General features: G+C 34.8%; 1 protein-coding gene across 10 annotated transcripts in view; it reads right to left on the reverse strand.

The window, feature by feature from the left end:
- Positions 1–14867, reverse strand: part of HELQ (helicase, POLQ like) — a 48713-nt gene that overhangs the window by 15414 nt on the left and 18432 nt on the right. For 9 of the 10 annotated variants that reach the window (XR_001825787.2, XM_037739161.1, XM_037739160.1 and 6 more), the window contains 6 exons: positions 12967–13206; positions 8745–8886; positions 8269–8373; positions 6286–6508; positions 4358–4515; positions 2817–2915 (listed from right to left, as the gene is read on the reverse strand). Coding sequence is in view for 9 of the 10 variants with exons in the window: in XM_037739161.1 (XP_037595089.1) it covers positions 2817–2915; positions 4358–4515; positions 6286–6508; positions 8269–8373; positions 8745–8886; positions 12967–13206 (967 nt within the window). In the remaining variant the exon portion in view is untranslated. The remainder of the gene's footprint in view (positions 1–2816; positions 2916–4357; positions 4516–6285; positions 6509–8268; positions 8374–8744; positions 8887–12966; positions 13207–14867) is intronic. The other variant, XM_017530243.2, reaches the window with a different exon arrangement.

The following is a 14867-nucleotide window of genomic DNA, read 5'->3' on the forward strand; positions in this document are numbered from 1 at the left end:
AAAAAAAAAAGAATGAGATGATAACTTATGCTGACATAATGAAGGATGTATGAGTTACAGATTCTGCATGTTGATACTGGATCACTTTTTTAAAAGCATTAAGCTGAAAAAGCATGAAAGTTGAACATCAAGTAGAAAAGATAGCTATTTAATTTCCCAGTTTTAGTGCACCTTCAGTACTAACTATAGATTGAGCCAATGTAGGTTTGTGCTTAGAATGTATTTCCTAAGCCAAGAAAAATGATATAATTATTATATGGCAAAATATAATGCTTTATGCCAATTTCAAGATCTTTTGCAGCCAGGCATGGTGGCTCATGTCTGTAATCCCAGCACTTTGGGAGGCTGAGATAGGTGTATCACCTGAGGTCAAGAGTTTGAGATCAGCTTGGCCAACATGGTGAAACCCCGTCTCTACTAAAAATATAAAAATTAGCCGTGCGTGGTGGTAGGCATCTGTAATCCCAGCTACTTGAGAGGTTGAGACAGGAGAATCACTTGAATTTGGGAGGTGGAGGTTACAGTGAGCCAAGATTGTGCCATTGCACTCCAGCCTGGGTGACAAGAGTGAGATTCCGTCTCAAAAAAAAAAAAAAAAAAAATCTTTTGCAAGAAACCAAGAAATGCTCAAAAAAGGTTGGGGCGGGGGTTCTTTTTCAATGTGGAGAAATCAATTAGATTTTAAGTATTTAAACATGTTCTTTAGAGTTTTTAAAAATTATACCTCCAAAACATTAAACTAGCAATTAACCCATATGTAATTAAGATAAATTCACATCCTCACTATTTTACATACCTATCAATTTAGCAAATATTTGTTGACTATATTACATTAAATGTAACAAAAGTAAGCTCTGGCTTCAAGCTGTAAAAGATGCACTATCCTAATAAGATTTTGCAGGTTTATTATTTGATAATGAGTTCTAAATTAATATTGTTTTATTTTACATTTTACAGTTTAATATAAAAGGTTTGTTTTAAGAAACATTTTTTTTCAGCATTTTGAAGGTCTAAACAACATAGCCACTTCCAAAGTAAAAGACCTAATCTAAAAATTGTGATAATGTGAATGCTTAAGTACTATACAGGTACTTTTATTTTTATTTTTGAGACAGGGTCTCACATGTTGTCCAGGCTGGCCACAAACTCCTATGTACAAGCAAATCTTTTGCCTTAGCTTCCTGAGCAGTTAGAAGTATAGGTGTGTGCCACTGTGGGGGGCTTGTGGATATTTTTGATTTTATGACGCAGTGCTGCATGCAACACAGCACCATTCAATAAGCGTAAGTAACTGTCACCTTCCATTCTACAAAATGAAATCCCTACTGTCTATGCAAATTTAAAAGGTATAGGGGAGGCTTGGTGCAGTGACTCACACCTGTAATCCCAGTGCTTCGGGAGGCTGAGGCGGGTGGATCACCTGAGGTCAGGAGTTTGAGACCAGCCTGGCCAACATGGTGAAACCTCGTCTCTACTAAAAATACAAAAATTAGCTAGGCATGGTGGCAGACACCTATAATCCCAGTGACTCAGAAAGCTGAGGAAGGAGAATTGCTTGAACCCGGAAGATGGAGGTTGCAGTGACCTGAGATCACGCTGCTGCATTCTAGTCTGGGTGACAGAGTGAGACTCCACTTCAAAAAAAAAAAAAAAAAAAAAAAAAAAGTATGGGGGAAAATGGTAGGTAATTAGGTTTCTATGTAAATTGGATTGCCAAAGAAAATTTAAAATGAAAAAAAAAAAAGTGTATTACAGGGGAAAATAACATTCTCTTAAGGAATTTGAAGATATAGTATATGGTTACCAAAGAATTACTTCAACTTCTTTTAAAGTTAGTATATGTATTTGATACTTGCTTCATGCCTGCTACTGAATTTTAAAACACCAAAAGATATCACACAAATGAGTATTAGCTTATCCCCTTTAACCTTATAAAATGATTTATGTAATATAAGTACTAGACGAGGAGTTCTTTGAGGATGGCAAAAGCAATAACAAAACACCCAGACCTGTCTTATCTTAGAATCCCTGATACTAAGCCTAATATAAAGTTTCTAGAAATACATTTTCTAGAAATACATTATATTAGGCTTACTATCAGGGATTCTAAGATAAGCCTAATAAAAAGTTTCTAGAAAATGTATTTCCTCCCTTGAAGTAAACTTATATATCAGGATTGTATAATATGAAAACATTTCATGCTACCCAAAAAAAGGCCATCACACCACCCAGAAATAAATGTTGTTTAAAAATATTAATAAAGCCCAGTGTGGTGGCTCACGCCTGTAGTCCCAGCACTCTGGGAGGCCAAGGAGGGCGGATCACAAGGTCAGGAGTTCGAGACCAGCCTGACCAACACGATGAAATCCCGTCTCTACTAAAAATACAGAAATTGGCCGGCATAGTGGTGTGCACCTGTAATCCCAGCTACTCAGGGGGCTGAGGCAGGAGAATTGCTTGAATCCGGGAGGGAGAGGTTGCAGTGAACCGAGATCGCACTACTGCACTCCAGCCTGGGTGACAGAGTGAGATTTCTTCTCAAATGAAAAAAAAAAACAAAAAATCTTCATTGAGGTATAATTTATATGTAATAAAATACACCTATTTTACAATCAGGAGAAGGGCAGGAAAAAAAATATTAATATATTTTGGGTTCTCAGATATGTTTTAAGTAGTAAAATGATAATTATACTAATTTAAAGGAAAAAATGTAAACTAAAAAAGATCAGTATAATGGTATTTTGTTGAGTGAACTTAGTGAGTGAACTAAGTGTTGAATGAATTTATTATTTAGGAAGGAAAAAAAATTGTGGTACCTTTCTGATGGCTTGACCTGATGCTTTCTTCCCAATAAAGCTTTCAGAGACTCCAAGAATGGCAGCTACGTTTTGTTCTGCTGGACTGAGTTGGCTAAACTACATGGAAAAAAGAGCAAATAGACAGAAATATCAAAAAATCTGTCACGTGAACCAAATCCAGGATTTCTTTTGATATCACATTTTCATGATTAAGGATACAAAAAACAAGATAAATTTATTTGTAAATATTGCAGGTTTTAAAGTTATATCATTAGAATATAACATTCTTTAGTAGAATTACTTAAAGGCATGGCCACAAGTACTAGTTTCCTATGTGATTATGTTTAATACCAGATGGCTGAGGGGAAGGAAAAGGAAAGGTTTTGAGAGTAATTGCATTTTATAGTGCCACTAAAAACTTACTTCCTGAGTAATATAAATTCAGGAAGTTGAGAAGAGATGGAGAAAAAAAACCAGTAATGTCTTTAAAATATGACATTAAAAAGAAAGTTAATTTCCTGTGATTAAAAGCTGTATACTACTTCTGCCTAATATACTTTTTTTTTTTTTTTTTTTTGAGACGGTCTCACTTTGCCACCCAGGCTGGAGTGCAGTGGTTCGATCTCAGCTCACTGCAACCTCCGCCCCCTGGGTTCAAGTGATTCTCCTGCCTCAGCCTCCTGAGCAGCTGGGACTACAGGCATGCACCACCATGCCCGGCTAATTTCTGTATTCTTTTAGTAGAGAGGGTGTTTCACCATGTTGGCCAGGCTGGTCTTGAGCTCTAGACCTCAAGTGATCCTCCCACTTTGGCCTCCCAAAGTACTGGGATTACAGGCATGAGCTACCACACCCAGCTGTAATATACATTTATACAGCTAGTCTGTTCACAGTAAAATCATCATATACTATACGCTACCACTTGGCTTTATAATAAGTATGGACAGTTCTACTTTGTGATAGGTTGTAAAATAAACATTCCTTTTCAGTTACTAACATCATTGGGTTTAATGTATTGTCATACATGGCTCTGACTGAGTTTTCATATAATTAAACTCTCAATCATCAGAGATGGCTTTCACTGTTTTCTTTGCATTCTAGGCATTATAAAATGCAGTGATCATAACAGTAACTTCTGTGGGGAAAGAGGACCAAGAGTAATCCTTTTTTCTTTTGACAATCTTTATTTTTTCAATAACAAATATGTTTATATTTAACAGAAAAGTAACATTTAAGTTAAACAAACAAAAAATATGTTGCCAGATTACAATTTTTAAAAACCAAAAGAAAACATACCCAATTCCAAATATATTTTAATAGAGAAAAAAGTGAATAATCACTTGATAAAAAGCATACAAAAGGCTGGGCACAGTGGCTTACACCTGTAATCCTAGCACTTAGGGAGCCCAACATGGGAGGACGGCTTGAGCCTAGGAGTTTAACACTAGCCTGGGTAACATGGCAAAGCCTATCTCTACAAAACAAAACAGAACAAAACAAAACAAAACAGCATGTAATAATTACTAAGTAGCCTAAGCTGAAAAATGTTATATTCTCACCTGCCTGAAGTATATCATCCAATCAGGGTTACACTGTGAAACCAGATCATAGGGGGTTGTTAGGTAGGTTAGATGAAGAAGGCTTTCCAGCACAAGTCCTTCAAGACCTTTCTTCAAGTCTCTGTAGAGAATGTCACAATAAGCTAAATCTATAGTTCCTAAAAGAAAGATACAAATATTTAACCTTTCACAATTACTAGAGGAGGAAAGAGATGGTTTAAAATATTGTTTACATATTACTTCAATATAGCAATGCTTGTTAACATTTAATAAGTACATACCTTCTGATTCAACTATTTTGGGGAATCTAACCTAGAGAAATATTTCCATATGTACCCCAAAATACATAGAGATGTCCATGTAGCCTTGTTTATAACAGAGAAAAATCAGAACTAATGCAAATGTCCATCAACATCGAATGGTTAAATAAATTATGGTACATCCACACTACATATGACAATAATAGTAAAAGAAAAATGAGATCGATTTAAAGGAACTCTTCTGTTAAGACATTCATGATATAAATGAGAAATATAATTTGGAAAAAAATATTTAAATTATGATTCCATTTGAAAAATAAATACACACATAAAAATATTTGGAAGAATACATATCACATTGGTAGTAGTAGTTCCTGAGAGAGTAGAAATGGGACAGGAGCATAGCACTTTCCTTAACATAATTTTGAGTTCTTAGGTTTTTTTTTTAAACAACAGACATGTATTATTTTTCATTAAAAAAGAGCCTCACCCTGGGCAACATAGTGAAACCCCCATCTCTACTGAAAACACAAAAATTAACCAGGCATGGTGGCATACACCTGTAGTCCCAGCTACTCATGATGCTGAGGTGGGAGAATTATTTGAGCCCAGGAGATGGAGGCTGCAGTGAGCTGAGATTGCGCCATTGCACTTCAGCCTAAGCAACAGAGCAAGAACCTGTCAAAAACAAGCAAACAAACACGCCAAACAAAAAAAACCCCACAACACTTTATTCACTGTCATGAAACAATCTCTAAGACATTATAGTCAGCAAAAAAAAAAAAAAAGCAAGTTGCAGGCCCAGTGTGGTGTCTCATGCCTGTAATACCAGCACTTTGGGAGGCGGAGGAAGGAGGGTTGCATGAGGCAAGGAGTTTGAGACTACCCTGGCAAACACAGCAAGACTCTGCCTCTATATGAAAAAAAAAAACAAAACTATTTATAAAAAGTTTCAGAATACTATAAATGATTATTTGTTTAAAGACAAAAACAATACTGTATATACATACATATTATGCATTGAAATGAAATGTACAGAAAAGATCTGGAAAGATATACACCAAATTGTTATTCTTGGTAGATGTGTATGGTTGCTGGGGAGGGAAGCATGAAGGGGGGATGCCCACCTTATCCTCTATATACTTCTGCAGTATTTTAATTATTTATAATTCAAAACATTTTTCAACTTTTGAAAGTTGAAGGAGCTTGTCAACTTATAAAATAAGATTAATATGATTAATATAAAATTATAAATATAACTTAAAATATAATTTTTTAAATTTTTATTTATTTATTTTTATTTTTGAGATGGAGTCTAGCTCTATTGGCCAGGCTGGAGTGCAGTGGTATGATCTCAGCTCACTGCAACCTCCACCCCCCAAGTTCAAACAATTCCTGTGCCTTAGCCTCCCAAGTAGCTGGGACTATAGGCATGTACCACCATGCCTGGCTAATGTTTTTTTTTATATTTTAGTAGAGACAGGGTTTCACTATATTGACCAGGCTGGTCTCAAACTCCCGACCGCAGGTGATCCAACTGCCTCGGCCTCCCAAAGTACCAGGATTACAGGCATGAGCCACCGTGCCCAGCCTAAAGAAAGTATAATTTAATTTTCATTTTTTCCCAATGTGTTTCCCGTGATCAGTAAGATTTAGGTAAGCTCTTACCCTTAAAAGAAGCTCGTCCCAACTTTGTAATATGAAAATTATGTTGGACCTCTTCTTCAGACTTACAAATAGTGTCTTTTTGTAGGAGTCCTTTTTCTGTCAGGTATCTAAGTGATTCAACAGTTATTTCCCAGAGACTTTTTTCTTTCAACAAAATCTTTTGCTGAACACCAAAAAATGTACCATTCATGAAGCAATAGATATCATCAAGATTTGTTGCAATCTGAAACAATTCAGGATATCATTGGAGCATTTTCCTTAATTCAAGGCATCACCATCAATCCACATTAATCAAGATGATAACTCATTTCCATACCTCAAAGCTATTTAAATAAAAAAGTCAGTATTAAATCTACACAGTTATAGATATAAATTTATAGTGACAATTTAAAATTAACAACAAAAAATGTAGGGGATGATAGTTATTATATTCATACTTTTTATGAAAACATGTACACATTTTTCATTCCAAAACTCCTTTGAATAGGTCTTTAAATAATTTTTTACAGTATCTCCAAAACTGTGCTATTTACTCCCCAACCAATGTTCACTAATTCTCACTCAGCCTCCTTTATCAATCTTACCTGCATTGCTTTCCACCCACCTGTGAAAGCATCCTTTAGCTCTAAGTTACATTAAAAAAAAAAAAAAAAGTATGGCAAATACAACAGTTTCCACTAAAATAGGGTCAGACAATACTTTGCCTAAAATGTTACCTAAAAATAGTTGATCTCTACCTATTTTTGACTCTCTCATTCCTATCTCCATTTCTTGTTCTTTCACTTTTTCTTTTCCTGTTATTCACTATTTATAACCTACAATGGCAATCATAATACTTAACCCTCCCATTTAGCATTCAGATGTAGAGTTGACTCTGAATTAGAGTAATTTTTATTAGCCAATTTCAATGAAATCAGCATGTATACTAAAATATAGTCAATCAATAAGCATATTTCTCTCTCATAATTCTGATGGTATTTAAACTGGAAATTTAAGTTGTTATTTCATATTAAACTGATATAAGGGGCAAGAAAAATATTATGGGGCACATTTTCTATTACTTCTTCCCACGTTAATAAAACCATTCTTAATATAGTATTCAATTAAGCTAAAATTACACTTTTAAGATATTTAAGAACTGATACTTGGTTTTTGGATTAATGTGCTTGTTTTTTGCACTGTTTCCTACCTAAATGATTAGAGTTAACACTGGGGGCGGGAGAGTGCAGCGGGGCAGGGGAACCTTTACGTGATCTCTCTATCTACCATGATGTCATTTTTCTATCCCTCCCTGAAAAAGTTTTTGACATAGTAATTGAAACTCACTGGGCCAGCCTCTGTTTCTGGCTTCTCAAAGCCAGATTCTCCATTGATGTCCCAACTTGCAAGTTCACCCATGCTGAATTCTAAAGTTAATTTCATCACCATGTCCCAGATTTAAGGAAAAACAAACAACAAAATCAGGCCAGGTGCAGTGGCTCATGCCTGTAATCTTAGCACTTTGGGAGGCTAAGGTGGGAGAAATGCTTGAGGTGAAGAGTTCAAGACCCATATAAACAACACAGCAAGACCCCATCTCTAAGAAAAAAAGTCAATTTCATTAATTCAATATTAAGTGCCAACCACATGCCAAGCACTAGGATTCAGTGATTTTTTTTTTTTTTTGAGATGGGGTCTTGCTATGTTGCCCAGGCTGGTCTTGAACTCCTGGGCTCAAACGATCCTCTTGCCTCAGCCTCCCAAAGTGGTGAGATTACAGGCATGAGCCACTGCGCCCGACAATTCCATGATTATTTAAATATTATTTACCTTAATCACTGAAGTGGATGAGAAAACAAAATATAAGAGAAAAAAATTAAAAGAAACAATTAAATTTAAAACAGTATAAAATCTACACAGTTGCATATATAAAGTTATTGCATAACTTTTTAACCTGTATTAACTCAGATAACAGTAATAAGATAAAGAATTTTAAAAAAATACCTTCAAACCAATCAAAGAGAGAAATAATGTTTGGATTCCCTTGGTGAACTCCTGAACAAGACGGCTGTAACAGTTTTCCAAAGGTCTAGTTATTAACTCCAGTACCTATAAAAGTTAAAACAATACCATGCTTTGTGTTATTATTAAAAATAAATGGCATTTCATATAAATAGTTTATACTTTATATAAATCTTGTAGAGCCAGAAGGAGATAAAAAATAAATAAATAAAATAATAAAGACAAAAGAATAAGAATTTAACATTTGATATCATAAAAATGGAAGAAAGACAAATAGGAAAAATATTTTTTCATGGTCTGAAATATATACATTTTCAAACCACTCTTTCTAATTCTTAATCATATAGAAAAGAAAGCATCATTTAAAGGAAATTAAGAATTAATTTTAAAAGATGATTTCATAAAAGGGCTAGACCAAAGACCAAGAAAAAGACAAAAATCAACCATCAAATAATTACCTGTTGTTTGTCTTTTTCTTGCAGTATGAGGATACTCTCCCCAATAGTATCTATTCCAGCACGACCAGCTCTGCCAATCATCTGTTTATATTGATTCCTCTTTAAAAATTCCATAGCAACATAGGGAGCTCTTAAAATAACTCTATGGAATTAATAAAAGTAATTAAAAATGACACTCTACAGCAAACAGCACCAATTTTAAAAATCCTTAATTTCATTATATATTTGTGATATTAAATTTAATGGCATTTTAACACAAAATAATGGATAACTAGTATTTACCAAGAATCTATGATTTCTTAGTTTTTTTACATATGTTATCTATAATTCTTATAAAACTCCTAGTAATAATATACTTTATTTCATTTCATTTTTATAAAGGAGTTAATAGTAACTCAGTTAAGTGATTTACCCTAAACTAAAAAATTAGTCATTACCAGAGCTATCATTTGAACTCAAGTCTGCCTAGCTGCAAGGCCTATGATCAATCTATAGCAGTAGTCTCCAAAGTGTTTTGACTTTATACTCCTTAAACAAAAAATGTGACCACACGCCACTAACATATACACATCTATTTATGAATTTACATTATTTTGAACTGTATAAAGCTGCAGACTTCAACTTTTGTAGGTTTTGATCTACAAAAATAGTGATTTCAGCCAGGCTCAGTGACCCAAGCCTGTAATTCCAGCACTTTGGGAGGCTCATGTAGGAGGTTTGCTTGGGTCCCGGAGTTTGAGACCAGCTTGGGCAATATAGTGAGACGCAGTCTCTACAAAAACAAACAAACAAACAAACAAAAACTTGGCTGGGGATGATGGTGTGCCCCTGTAGTCCCAGCACTTGTGAGGCTGAGGTGGGAGAATCACTTGGGTCCAGGAGGTTGAGGCTGCAGTGAGTCATGATTACGTCACTGCACTCCAGCCTGGGCAACAGATTGAACCCCCATCTTTTTTTAAAAAAAGCAATTTCAATCATGTTCATATATACAGAAGTCTAAAGTCAGCTTTCCTATCCAAAGGAAAGAAAAAATCTATTGTTTACCTATATTAATCAACTTCCTCTTTATTTATAAATTTCAATATGCAGCAAAGATTACTAAATACTTGAAGAAAACAAATAACATAAAAGAAACGTAACATGAATATACAGAATAGATGACCACAAAAAGCAGATAATATAGGGAACAGAAGAGAACTTTTAAAAATCCTAATTAGCATTCACAGAAAATTCCAGAGTATTATATCCACAATATAAGCGTAGACTATTATAAGGAAAGAACAACAAAAGACAGTTCTTAGAAATAAAAAAAATTAAATTTATTAAAAAATCCAATTGAAGGGTGTGGTGGCTCACACCTGTAAACCTAGCAGTTTGGGAGGCCGAGGTGGGTGGATCACCTGAGGTCAGGAGTTCAATACCAGTCTGGCCAACATAGAGAAACCCCACCTCTACTAAAAATACAAAAATTAGCCAGGTGTGGTGGTGGGCACCTGTAATCCCAGCTACCTGGGAGGCTGAGGCAGGAGAATCACTTGAACCCAGCAGCTGGAGGCTGTGGTGAGCCGAGACCATGCCACTGCACTCCAGCCTGGGCACTGGGCAAGAGCAAGATTCTGTCACAAAAAAAAAAAAAAAAAATCTGGCCAGGTGTGGTGGCTGACAGCTGTAATCCCAGAACTTTGGGAGGCCAAGGTGGGCAGATCACCTGAGGTCAGGAGTTCAAGACCAGCCTGGCCAAGATGGTGAAACCCCGTCTCAAAAAAAAAAAAAAAATTCAATTGAAGAACTGAATAATGAATGAGAATAGTTAATGGATACCATTAAAAACTGACACTTTTTTTAGGCAGGGTCTCGTTGTCTCCCAGGCTGGAGTGCAGTGGTACAATCATAGTTCACTGCAGCCTCAATCTCTTGGGCCCAAGCAATCTTCCCACCTCAGCCTCCTGAGCAGCTGGGATCACAAGTGTATGCCACCATGCCCAGCTAACTTTTTTGATTTTTTAAGAGAGGTGAGGTCTTGCTATGTCATCCAAGCTGGTCTCAAACTCCCAGGCTGAAGCAATTCTCCCACCTTTGCCTCCCAAAGTGCTAGGATTACAAAAAACTGATTTTTTAATATGGAAGGGAAAGTTAAAAAAAAATCATATAGCACAAGTTGTGTGCTTACATTCTTACACATTTTGAAAAATATGTAATAAAAGAGATACAAAAGCTGAATCTAAAAGGCCTCAGCCCTGTCTAAGTGAAATTATAAAAGCAAGGAACAGAGATAATGGGAAGAAAAAACAACAGAAAAAAATTACTCAAAAGAGAAAGCCATAAAGCTTAGATTAAAAACATCCACCCAAGTGCTAAGAGCTATAAATGAAAAGTAGTAATGTTGGAATTGTAAAATCAATCTTCCTGGGTTCAAACGTTGGCTTTAAAACTCATTTTGGGTATAAAGTTGGGAAAGTTATTTAACTAGTCAGTGCCTCAGTTTCCCCTTCTATGATAGGTATGTAATAAAATATGACCTTCCTCACAGAGTTGTTGTGAAGCTCTATCAAGTCAATGTGTGTCAAGCTGTTACTACATGAAGGGGAGAGGAATGTGGTAACTACAACTATTATTATACACCATGATGAAACTGTAAGGTTAAAGAGAAAAGTCTAAAAGCTTCTGGAAAATAAAAATCCATGCAGAGACAAAAAAAATGAGCAACACTGACCTCTAGAAAATATGAAACAATATTTACAAAGTCCCTAAAGGAAAAAAAATAGAATCTAGAATTCTTTTGCTAGTGAAGTATTAAAGTATGAGGCCGAAATACAGATATCTTCAACTATGCAAAGAGTCAAAATTTTTTACCCCTAAAGCTGTATTCTAAAAAGAATTACCCAAGGAAGGCAAAAAAAAAAAAAAAAAAAAAAAAAAAAAAAAAAAAAAAAAAAAAAAAAAAAAAAAAAAAGAAAATCAGAGAAGGAAGATGTGGCATATTTGAGGCAATGGTAAACAAAAAACAAGTATGACTTACAGGTCAGTTTAAATAATTACTATGTAAGATAAAAGAAAAATTTAAGCTCTGGCACTAAAATTCTAGGTAATTGAAACATTCATGGGGCAGAGTAGAACATACTAAGGACATGCTAAAACTCTTGTTATGTTCAGAAGGGGATAGATATTGAATAATTCTAAAGTAATAAAAATGATTACAACTTAAAATTTTAAGAGTAACCACTGGAATAATAGAAATAGGATATATAACTTTCACTTTTTTCTTCAATTGTCTGAAAAATGGAAAACTTAATCAGAGACAGAAATTGAAAAAGAAAAAAAAAAAAAAAAAAAAAAAAAAAAAAAAAAAAAAAAAAAAAAAAAAAAAAAAAAAAAAAAAAAGAATCCTGGTATTCAAAGCAGAATTATATGAACAAAACAACAAGTACTTGTGGAACTGATAAAAGGTATAATTCAGCAATAAGATATTTGAAGTAAACCTTTGTATATCTAAATAGTTTTGAAATATAAAAAGTAATAACTTCTGAAAATGCAAAAAGGAGAAACTGACAACTACATAATTAAAGTAGGAGACTAACATACTTCTCTGAAATTGACAAAGGAATTGAATATAGTAAGAAAATAGAGAAGCTGATAACACAATGAACAACTGTGATCTCACTGAGATGTATAAAACCATATATTCAACTGGAAATACGTATTTTTTAACACTCATAGAAAATTTATTAAAATTGATAATTTATTAGCAAAATACCCCATGGTCATAGATTATAAAGGACAGAAGTCAATTACCACACATTTGGTAATACTAAAAAGGTAATCAAAGATCTGCTTTAAAAACTATATATTGGACTCAAATTGCCTTATGGATTAGTTCTCCAAGATTTCAAGGAATTCTCTATGTTAAATAAACTCTTCCAGATTATACAAATGGTGAAACACTTGCCAATTATTTCTACACAAACAAAATAATAAACCCTAACATCAATATCAGATATGAAGAGCATAAAAGGTTGGAATTCTAATATCAAGAAATCTATGAATGTTATTTTTTATTACATATTTCATTAAATATTCATTTAAATATTTAAGAAAATAAACCAACCAATCAACTCAGCATATGCTAAAAGAACATTTGATAAATTTTTGATAAACAACAAAACTCCTTGTAAGCTAGGAATGGAAAAGTTCTGAGCCTGGTCAATACTCACTTATCTCTTACCTTCGAGCTGGTAGGTTGACACCTGCTGCTAGGGTAGATGTGCAGGTAAAAAGACAGAGCACTCCTGTGGAGTAGGCCTCCTCTAACAGCTTCCTTTCATCACTTGTTAAGCCACTATGGTGATAGGCAACTCCAAATGGGATCGTGCGCTTTAAGACAGGACACAGGTTGCCATTGCCAATATTCTTTAGGTTGTTAATCACCTCACATTTTTCTTTCTCCTTGTGTTTCAGATATTCCCTATGAAAAAGATCTGTTAGAAATATAAACCCTTGATCTTCTAGTGACAAAATTCCTACAATTTTCATTTTAGTAGATGCTAATGTAAACATTCTTTATTTAATGTACTATTTTCATTGAGTTAAGTACATTAACTATTCTCAGAATTTTGATTCTGACTTCATTAGCTATTAGGCAGTCTCTCAGTCCTTTTGTGAATTACAGAACCCTGTGAAAATCTTATCAAAACTAAGGAAAGGTGGGGTGCAATGGCTCATGCCTGTAATCCCAGCACTTTGGGAGGTTGAGGCAGGAGGATCACTTGAGCCCAGGTGTTCGAGATCAGCCTGGGCAATGAAGCGAGACCACCTCTCTACGAAAAATAACAAAAATTAGCCGAGCACGGTAGTGCGTGCACCTGTAGTCCCAGCCTATGGGGGAGATGAGGTGGGATGATCGCTTGAACCCAGGAGTTCGAGGTTGCAATGAGCTATAAACCTACCAGCCTGGGTGACAGAGCAAGGCCTTGTCTAAAATTAAAAAAAAAAAAAAAGGAAAAATACAACTATTTACATAAATACAACACTTTACATATAATTTCAGAGGGTTTGTGGATTTCCTGATATTCTTTCCTGTACTTCCTTTGAATCCATGGATACCAGGTTTAGATCTCTGCTCTAGATGCTGTGACTGTTTTTTCTTTATAACATATATCTTTATAGAGGATAGTTATTTTAAGACACAAATTTTCTTCTCTGAAAATGGAAACATATATTATTAAATCATACTTCTATGGTAAAACACTGTCTAAACACTAGCACTTTAGAAACTTCATTCATATCCTACGATATTTCCATCACTTAGCCAGTGTCTCCATCTTATTACCTTGAATTATTCTAAGAAGATAAGTGATTCAATGAGAATATTTTTTCAGTGATAATTTCCTTACGTTTTTATAATCAAAATCATCATTGTAAAAGCAGACTGTTACTGAAATGAGCAACTCCTTTATCTTATCCCAAACATCTTTATCTTTTGCTATTCAATTAATTTAAGTCCATCTTAGTCCAATCAATGACAGTAGGATTGAAAGAGGAGGTAGATGTTGACTAGATTAGCATTCAGGTTAATAGACTATGAATAGTGAGCCAGCATTACCTAAGGGGCTGAAAGAAATCTAGGAAAATGATTAAACCACACATGGGACAAATAGGTGGATAAAAAACTGAACTGTTAGTACTTAAAGTAACTTCATACTTATCTCTATGAATAGGACAAAGCCAATATTATGATACTACAAAATTACAAGTCAATACATTTCTTTCACAGGAAATTACATCCAAATCTCCATACAACTTAAATGTGAAGTTTACCAAGAAAGGCAGGTCAGGCACGGTGGCTCATGCCTGTAATTACAGCAAGTTGAGGGGCCATGGGGGGTGGACTGCTTGAGCTCAGGAGTTTGAAATTAGCCTGGGCAACATGGCAAAATGCCATCTCCACCAATATTACAAAAAATTAGCTGGGAGTGGTGGTGTGTGCCTGTAGTCCTAGCTACTCAGGAGGCTGAGGTGGGAGGATCGCTTGAGCCCAGGAGGTTGAGGCTGCAGTAAGCTGTGTTTCTGCCACTGCATTCCAGAATGGGTGACAGAGTGAGAAACTGTCTCAGGAAAAAAAAAAAA

Source organism: Cebus imitator, unplaced genomic scaffold (assembly GCF_001604975.1).
Source record: "Cebus imitator isolate Cc_AM_T3 unplaced genomic scaffold, Cebus_imitator-1.0 Scaffold64, whole genome shotgun sequence".
NCBI classification, from domain to species: domain Eukaryota; kingdom Metazoa; phylum Chordata; class Mammalia; order Primates; family Cebidae; genus Cebus; species Cebus imitator.